The sequence below is a fragment of the Oncorhynchus clarkii genome, chromosome 10, assembly GCF_045791955.1.
Source record: "Oncorhynchus clarkii lewisi isolate Uvic-CL-2024 chromosome 10, UVic_Ocla_1.0, whole genome shotgun sequence".
In the NCBI taxonomy this organism is placed as follows: Eukaryota; Metazoa; Chordata; class Actinopteri; order Salmoniformes; family Salmonidae; genus Oncorhynchus; species Oncorhynchus clarkii.
The window spans coordinates 52,312,506-52,322,333 of NC_092156.1; the positions used below are offsets into that span (position 1 = coordinate 52,312,506).

General features: G+C 39.8%; 1 protein-coding gene across 2 annotated transcripts in view; it reads left to right on the top strand.

The window, feature by feature from the left end:
• The first annotated feature begins 487 nt into the window (after positions 1–487).
• The window catches only part of LOC139419640 (mitochondrial fission 1 protein-like), a 40,408-nt gene continuing 31,067 nt past the window's right edge, over positions 488–9,828 (top strand). The window contains exons 1-6 of one of the 2 annotated variants that reach the window (XM_071169625.1): positions 488–694; positions 1,069–1,167; positions 1,315–1,348; positions 1,539–1,615; positions 2,210–2,315; positions 3,978–4,093. In XM_071169625.1, the coding sequence (XP_071025726.1) occupies positions 578–694; positions 1,069–1,167; positions 1,315–1,348; positions 1,539–1,615; positions 2,210–2,315; positions 3,978–4,066 (522 nt within the window). In that variant the 5' untranslated portion in view covers positions 488–577 and the 3' untranslated portion in view covers positions 4,067–4,093. Of the gene's footprint in view, positions 695–1,068; positions 1,168–1,314; positions 1,349–1,538; positions 1,616–2,209; positions 2,316–3,977; positions 4,215–9,828 lie in introns of those variants that run through there. The other variant, XM_071169624.1, reaches the window with a different exon arrangement.

The window sequence follows — 9,828 nt, forward strand, 5'->3', positions numbered from 1 at the left end:
TTCACAGGAATGTGCCTGTATTGATGTGTAATACTTTTATTATTGTGGCAAAAAAGTAATTTCTAGTAATGCGCTAAAGGGTGGTAGCCAGCCAATCTTGTAGGTGATGGAAGATATAGTGAGGTGAGATTGGTCAATAGCCCTCGATGTCACAGAATTTGCAAAAACTTCACATGCGCGTTCAATTCGCTTGAACGTTTGCTACGTTGCGGAATGGTTTGTACTGAATGACACGTTTTCCCCAAAATGCGGGGGTGTATTCATTACGCTTTTTCTGTTGGTAAACGCTTCGTCTGTTAAGCGTTTTGTAACAGAAACCGTTTACTCCAAACAACTCTATTTTATTATTAAACTGAAGTTGTTGATCAGTTCTGTCTCTCCTAAAAAAAATAAGCAACTGGAAGAAGTTGGAAGGAACCCTGCGGACTTCACATGGAAGAATCATTCATTTATGCGCAGCTTGTGCCGAAAACTTCGGACTATTCAGATTGGAAAGACAACGTGTGGAAACCATACACATAACATGACTAGCTATGACTTCCTTTTAAGAACCCACTTTGAAGAGCGTTTTGAGTAAATGGTTTATTTTGCTAAACTTTTGCAACATAATTGGCGTAATGAATACACCCTTGTTACTTCATCCGGAAACATGGAGGCTGTCGTCTGTGATGTTGTTTCACCAGAGGATCTCTTGGTAAATTTTATTCCCTACTACATGGCTTCGTTGGCGATTTGACCTAGCTGACATTGAACGTTTAATTTGGCCTTATCGGGGTATTATTTATTGGAAATATCGAGACCAATTCAGTAGCTTCTAACTGACGTTAACTAGCCTGTCGTTGTTGTTTGGATATTCAAGTTATGTTATACATTGGTTCTGGATGGCATAATTCGCTAGCAAGCTAGCCATGTTTTTGGAGATAACTAATGAATCACATGTGAGTGACAATACGAAACTCTAGCTAGCTAAGAGACCGTGTCATAAGCTCAACCATCATTGCAATTTAATAGCCGTCATTGCATCATTCACCATCAGCCATTATTCCTGGACATTTTTTTTTTTTGCAGAAATTTGAAAAGAAGTATTCTACAGAGTTGGCTAAAGGGGATTTGACCAAAGACACAAAGTTTGAGTATGCCTGGTGTCTGATCAGGAGCAATTTCCCGGATCAAATCAAATCAAAATCAAATTTATTTTATATAGCCCTTCGTACATCAGCTGATATCTCAAAGTGCTGTACAGAAACCCAGCCTAAAACCCCAAACAGCAAGCAATGCAGGTGAAGAAGCACGGTGGCTAGGAAAAACTCCCTAGATGACATCAATAAGGGCATCGTTCTGCTGGATGGTAAAACATCAACTGGACACCGACTCATTAGCTTAGTCACATATATGATTGTGCATATACCCGACTGTTATGATCGATGTCAATGCCAAACAGATGGCACAAACAGATATGGGACCAGGCTACTAACATTACACCCCCACCATTTAAAGTGAACAGAGATGCTAATGTTTTTTATTTTCTGTCCCCACAGAGCTGGTTCACAAGGGGACCAAGGATGACCAGAGGGACTACTTGTTTTACCTGGCTATTGGAAACTACAAACTGAAGGTGCTTTGAATGTAGTTTTTACCCTTGCAACTGTCCTTCTACTTGCTGTTGGGGGTCTAGGCTGGGTTACTGCAAAGCACTTGGTGTCAACTGCTGATGTAGGCTTCACGAATACATTTGATTGGTGCATGCAATACTACAATTATGTCTTAATTTGACCATGTCCAGGGATTGATGTTAAAGTCTGAAAGGCACTTGCCCATGTGACAAGTTGGGAGTGTTTTTTGGTTTCCCAAAGATTATGATCACTTGTCTGAAAATGTAAAATAGCTATTTACGCGCTAAAATACATTGCCTGCCTTTTCCCCTACAGGGGAGGAATCAGAAAGATCAGTGCTGGAATTCTTTGTCTTTTGGTTGTTATTAGTAAAAACATTACCAGAGCAGCCTCAACTTTCCCTACTGCCATAAATTGTCTGTCTTTCAATTAAACAATGGGGAGGAACCAGAAAGACCAGTTTTAGACTACTACAATTATTAGCCGTTTGGTTGTTTTTATCATCTACCCAATGGGGTAACCTCGAAGCATGTTCAGTGTACTTGCCCCAGGCAATAAGGCAACCCTTAATGTCCATCCCTGATGTCACGCCACAGGAGTATGAGAGGGGCCTGAAAAGCATCCGGATCCTCCTGAAGAATGAACCAGGGAACACGCAAGCTCTGGATCTGGAGAAGCTCATAGTGAAGGCCATGAGGAAAGGTGAGGTCAGGGTTAGTCTGAGTACCAGTCTGTGTTATCATGCCAACTCCTTGTAAATCATTGTCATGCCAAACATGACAATTCTATGAAGGGTTGACAAGAAAGCAGAAACAGACTGGCAACCAGGGTAGGGTAGAGTGGTGAATCAGTTTACTGATTGTGTCCCACACATCCATCAGCAATATTTGGTATTGAAGATTAATCTTCAATGTTATATGCATAGCAGTAGGTACAATTTAAGTCTACAGTCAGAACAACCATAGGTGTGTTTGAACACCTGGTGCAGTTTAACATACATTTTACGCTTTAAAAGTGTGTAAGTATGAAACTTGATAGATACTCTACAGGGATTGGCTTGCTTGAATGTACAGTTGAAGTCGGAAATTTACATACACCTTAGCCAAATACATTTAAACTCAGTTTTTCACAATTCCTGACATCTAATCCTAGTAAAAATTCCCTGTTTTAGGTCAGTTAGGATCACCACTTTATTTTAAGAACGTGAAATATCAAAATAATAGTAGAGAGTGATTTATCTCAGCTTTTTTTTCTTTCATCACATTCCCAGTGGGTCAGAACTTTACATACACTCAATTAGTATTTGGTAGCATTGCCTTTAAATTGCATATCTTGGGTCAAGCGTTTCTGGTAACCTTCCACAAGCTTCGCACAATAAGTTGGGTGAATTTTGGCCCATTCCTCCTGACAGAGCTGGTGTAACTGAGTCCGGTTTGTAGGCCTCCTTGCTCACACACTCTTTTTCAGTTCTGCCCACAAATATTTTATAGGATTGAGGTCAGTTTTGTCATGGCCATTCCAATACCTTGACTTTGTTGTCCTTAAGCCATTTTGCCACAACTTTGTAAGTATGCTTGGAACTCTGGTAACTCTGTTAAAATGTTAAACCTTTTACGTCATGAGACCAAGGCCCTCTGCCAGACCACTGACTCAGAGGTCTCATGAGCCCTTCCTTTATAGTAGAATCCTCAATCAAGTTTCTAAAGACGGTTGACATCTAGTGGAATCCGTAGGAAGTGCAACCTCATCCATATTTCAATGTGTATTCGGTAGGCCAAGCTTTGACAAACTACAAACCTCAGATGTCCCACTTCCTGGTTGGATTTTTCTCAGATTTTCTCCTGCCATATGAGTTCTGTTATACTCACACACGTCATTCAAACAGTTTTAGAAACTTCAGAGTGTTTTTTTCTATCCAATACCAATAATAACATGCATATGTTAGCATCTGGGACAGAGTAGGAGGCAGTTCACTCTGGGCACGCTATTCATCCAAAAGTGAAAATGCTGACCCCTTTCCCAAAAGAGTTAAAGGCACAATCAACTTACTGTATGCAAACTGCTGATAGAGTGAAATAAACTGTTTGTAAAAATGACTTGTCATGCACAAGGTAGATGTTCTAACCGACTTGCCAAACTATAGTTTGTTTGGACATTTGTGGAGTGGTTGAAAATGAGTTTTAATGACTCCAACCTAAGTGTATGTTATCTTCTGACTTCAACTGTATATGCTTTGATAACTCTAAATCTCTGTAATAGATAGGATTGTTTAGATTTGATGAAGGAAATGCATACATAAAGGATATTGTTATGTGTTGAACTGTTTCAGTAAGTTTGTTGGTATCTTGTTCTGCTTCTCAACAGTTTATCAGATGAAGACCCATGCATCTAGCCTGGAGCCAGATGTTTGTATTGCATATGGTTGCTGTCAGCTATACATTATGGCTACATAGCACAAATAGATCTGGGATGAGGCTACAGTGAGTGCAGTCACTTGTTGAAGTTTTGTCATGTGCTACTGGTGTTAGGCTGTAGATAAGGGACTTTCAGATGGACTGTGGGGATACCCTTACAAAGAATGTCACTTGGAAGTGATGATGTCACAATGGGGCACTTGAGTTTCTTGAGAGATCCAATGAAAGCGGAGGGAGGACATAAAGAGGACAAGAAGGTGAAAAACGGAAACAGTATAAGAGATATCAAAAATTCTATACAAACAACTTGATCGAGACCGTTGCGAATTTGTTGATATTGGAACGTCATTTCTAGCTTAACCTGTTAGAGCTCTAGGGGCGCTATTTCATTTTTGGATAAAAAAACGTTCCCGTTTTAAGCGCGATATTTTGTCACGAAAAGATGCTCGACTATGCATATTCTTGACAGTTTTGGAAAGAAAACACTCTGAAGTTTCAGAATCTGTAAAGATTTTGTCTGTAAATGCCCCAGAACTCATTCTACAGGCGAAACCAAGATGATGCATCAACCAGGAATTAGCAGAATTTCTGAAGCTCTGTTTTCCATTGTCTCCTTATATGGCTGTGATTGCGCAACGAATGAGCCTACACTTTCTGTCGTTCGCCCAAGGTCTTAGCAGCATTGTGACGTATTTGTAGGCATATCATTGGAAGATTGACCATAAGAGACTACATTTTCCAAGTGTCCGCCTGGTGTCCTGCGTCGAATTCGGTGCGCAATTGCCAGCTGCTTCTACTTTACCATTTGATTCAGGGGAGAAAGCATGTGTCCAAGAACGATGTATCAATGAAGAGATATGTGAAAAACACCTTGATGATTGATTCTAAACAACGTTTGCCATGTTTTCAGTCGATATTATGGAGTTCATTTGGAAAAAAGTTCGCGTTTTGAGGACTGAATTTTCTGATTTTTTTTGGTAGCCAAATGTGATGTATAAAACGGAGCTATTTCTAATACACAAGGAATCTTTTTGGAAAAACTGAGCATCTGCTATCTAACTGAGAGTATCCTCATTGAAAACATCAGAAGTTCTTCAAAGGTAAATGATTTTATTTGAATGCTTTTATGTTTTTGTTAATGTTGCGTGCTGGATGCTAACGCTAAATGCTAACGCTAAATGCTAACGCTAAATGCTAACGCTAAATGCTAAAGCTAAATGCTAACGCTAAATGCTAACGCTAGCTAGCTACTTTTACACAAATGATTGTTTTCCTATGGTTGAGAAGCATATTTTGAAAATCTGAGATGACAGTGTTGTTTACAAAAGGCTAAGCTTGAGAGATGGCATATTTATTTCATTTCATTTGCGATTTTCATAAATAGTTAACGTTGTGTTATGCTAATGAGCTTGCTGATAGATTTACACAATCCTGGATACAGGGGTTTTTTCATAGCTAAACGTGACGCAGAAAACGGAGCGATTTGTCCTAAACAAATAATCTTTCAGGAAAAACTGAACATTTGCTATCTGAGAGTCTCCTCATTGAAAACATCTGAAGTTCTTCAAAGGTAAATGATTGTATTTGAATGCTTTTCTGTTTTTTTGTGTAAATGTTGCCAGCTGAATGCTAATGCTAAATGCTACGTTAGCCATCAATACTGTTACACAAATGCTTGTTTTGCAATGGTTGAGAAGCATATTTTGAAAATCTGAGATGACAGTGTTGTTAACAAAAGGCTAAGCTTGAGAGCTAGCATATTTATTTCATTTCATTTGCGATTTTCATGAATAGTTAACGTTGCGTTATGGTAATGAGCTTGAGTCTGTATTCACGATCCCGGATCCGGGATGGGGAGATCAGAAAGGTTAAACGGTGAAGGAGGAGTGTCTCCTCATGATTTTGGCCCTGCAGCGTCTGCGAGTATCCTAGCCAACGGTTCCGTTTTGGAATATCAGTATTGACACAGAGAGCTGTTAGTGAAGAGCAAGGTGAGGGGTTTCTTAAATCGCTCTCCCTCGAGAACGGTAGACCCAATTTTAACTGTTTGTTTAGTGGCAGTTGTTTGGGAAAGTAATAAATTGCCTTGCTGCTGGTATGATTTACAGACATTTGAAAGTGAGGTGATGGGTTACGAAAACGGCTATAGTTACAGATTGGTAGCCCCGATTTGAAATCCGCCTTTTTCTATGAAGAGCAGAGAAGCAGGGGAAGATTTTAGCTGGCGGAACTTTTTTCCTCAAAAATGCTCCGAAAGTGGTCAAACCGACCATTGTTTGGGAAGGTTGAAAAACACGTGGTAATGCAGCTACAAAAACAGCTGTACCGTAAGTTCCGTATGGAATATTTTGATTCTGAACACAGCTATGAATAGCAGAGAAGTAGATGAATATCCCATTCACTCTAACTTCTTGTCTAACTTGTTGCAGTATTGGTCAAAATAGACACTGCTTGCCAAAATGTTACAGAAACTGATGTTGGTGCTGTTACTTAAACTCCTGTAACTTTTGATGCGAATACCATTTTTGTCTCCAAACTCCAGATTTGAGTAGCAGAGAAGTAGACGAAGCTGGAACACTTGACATTTCTTGTCTAAGTGGTTGCAAAGTGGATTTATTTTCTGATTTGTGTCAAAAATTTGCTTGATTTCACTTACAAAGAATGTCACTTGGAAGTGATGATGTCACAATGGGGCACTTGAGTTTCTTGAGAGATCCAATGAAAGCGGAGGGAGGACATAAAGAGGACAAGAAGGTGAAAAACGGAAACAGTATAAGAGATATCAAAAATTCTATACAAACAACTTGATCGAGACCGTTGCGAATTTGTTGATATTGGAACGTCATTTCTAGCTTAAACGGTGAAGGAGGAGTGTCTCCTCATGATTTTGGCCCTGCAGCGTCTGCGAGTATCCTAGCCAACGGTTCCGTTTTGGAATATCAGTATTGACACAGAGAGCTGTTAGTGAAGAGCAAGGTGAGGGGTTTCTTGAATCGCTCTCCCTCGAGAACGGTAGACCCAATTTTAACAGTTTGTTTAGTGGCAGTTGTTTGGGAAAGTAATAAATTGCCTTGCTGCTGGTATGATTTACAGACATTTGAAAGTGAGGTGATGGATTACGAAAACGGCTATAGTTACAGATTGGTAGCCCCGATTTGAAATCCGCCTTTTTCTATGAAGAGCAGAGAAGCAGGGGAAGATTTTAGCTGGCGGAACTTTTTTCCTCAAAAATGCTCCGAAAGTGGTCAAACCGACCATTGTTTGGGAAGGTTGAAAAACACGTGGTAATGCAGCTACAAAAACAGCTGTACCGTAAGTTCCGTATGGAATATTTTAATTCTGAACACAGCTATGAATAGCAGAGAAGTAGATGAATATCCCATTCACTCTAACTTCTTGTCTAACTTGTTGCAGTATTGGTCAAAATAGACACTGCTTGCCAAAATGTTACAGAAACTGATGTTGGTGCTGTTACTTAAACTCCTGTAACTTTTGATGCGAATACCATTTTTGTCTCCAAACTCCAGATTTGAGTAGCAGAGAAGTAGACGAAGCTGGAACACTTGACATTTCTTGTCTAAGTGGTTGCAAAGTGGATTTATTTTCTGATTTGTGTCAAAAATTTGATTGATTTCACTTACAAAGAATGTCACTTGGAAGTGATGATGTCACATTGGGGCACTTGAGTTTCTTGAGAGATCCAATGAAAGCGGAGGGAGGACATAAAGAGGACAAGAAGGTGAAAAACGGAAACAGTATAAGAGATATCAAAAATTCTATACAAACAACTTGATCGAGACCGTTGCGAATTTGTTGATATTGGAACGTCATTTCTAGCTTAAACGGTGAAGGAGGAGTGTCTCCTCATGATTTTGGCCCTGCAGCGTCTGCGAGTATCCTAGCCAACGGTTCCGTTTTGGGATATCAGTATTGACACAGAGAGCTGTTAGTGAAGAGCAAGGTGAGGGGTTTCTTAAATCGCTCTCCCTCGAGAACGGTACCCCCAATTTTAACTGTTTGTTTAGTGGCAGTTGTTTGGGAAAGTAATAAATTGCCTTGCTGCTGGTATGATTTATAGACATTTGAAAGTGAGGTGATGGATTACGAAAACGGCTATAGTTACAGATTGGTAGCCCCGATTTGAAATCCGCCTTTTTCTATGAAGAGCAGAGAAGCAGGGGAAGATTTTAGCTGGCGGAACTTTTTTCCTCAAAAATGCTCCGAAAGTGGTCAAACCGACCATTGTTTGGGAAGGTTGAAAAACACGTGGTAATGCATTTACAAAAACAGCTGTACCGTAAGTTCCGTATGGAATATTTTAATTCTGAACACAGCTATGAATAGCAGAGAAGTAGATGAATATCCCATTCACTCTAACTTCTTGTCTAACTTGTTGCAGTATTGGTAAAAATAGACACTGCTTGCCAAAATGTTACAGAAACTGATGTTGGTGCTGTTACTTAAACTCCTGTAACTTTTGATGCGAATACCATTTTTGTCTCCAAACTCCAGATTTGAGTAGCAGAGAAGTAGACGAAGCTGGAACACTTGACATTTCTTGTCTAAGTGGTTGCAAAGTGGATTTATTTTCTGATTTGTGTCAAAAATTTGCTTGATTTCACTTACAAAGAATGTCACTTGGAAGTGATGATGTCACAATGGGGCACTTGAGTTTCTTGAGAGATCCAATGAAAGCGGAGGGAGGACATAAAGAGGACAAGAAGGTGAAAAACGGAAACAGTATAAGAGATATCAAAAATTCTATACAAACAACTTGATCGAGACCGTTGCGAATTTGTTGATATTGGAACGTCATTTCTAGCTTAAACGGTGAAGGAGGAGTGTCTCCTCATGATTTTGGCCCTGCAGCGTCTGCGAGTATCCTAGCCAACGGTTCCGTTTTGGGATATCAGTATTGACACAGAGAGCTGTTAGTGAAGAGCAAGGTGAGGGGTTTCTTAAATCGCTCTCCCTCGAGAACGGTACCCCCAATTTTAACTGTTTGTTTAGTGGCAGTTGTTTGGGAAAGTAATAAATTGCCTTGCTGCTGGTATGATTTACAGACATTTGAAAGTGAGGTGATGGGTTACGAAAACGGCTATAGTTACAGATTGGTAGCCCCGATTTGAAATCCGCCTTTTTCTATGAAGAGCAGAGAAGCAGGGGAAGATTTTAGCTGGCGGAACTTTTTTCCTCAAAAATGCTCCGAAAGTGGTCTATTGTTTGGGAAGGTTGAAAAACACGTGGTAATGCAGCTACAAAAACAGCTGTACCGTAAGTTCCGTATGGAATATTTTGATTCTGAACACAGCTATGAATAGCAGAGAAGTAGATGAATATCCCATTCACTCTAACTTCTTGTCTAACTTGTTGCAGTATTGGTCAAAATAGACACTGCTTGCCAAAATGTTACAGAAACTGATGTTGGTGCTGTTACTTAAACTCCTGTAACTTTTGATGCGAATACCATTTTTGTCTCCAAACTCCAGATTTGAGTAGCAGAGAAGTAGACGAAGCTGGAACACTTGACATTTCTTGTCTAAGTGGTTGCAAAGTGGATTTATTTGCTGATTTGTGTCAAAAAATTGCTTGATTTCACTTACAAAGAATGTCACTTGGAAGTGATGATGTCACAATGGGGCACTTGAGTTTCTTGAGAGATCCAATGAAAGCGGAGGGAGGACATAAAGAGGACAAGAAGGTGAAAAACGGAAACAGTATAAGAGATATCAAAAATTCTATACAAACAACTTGATCGAGACCGTTGCGAATTTGTTGATATTGGAACGTCATTTCTAGCT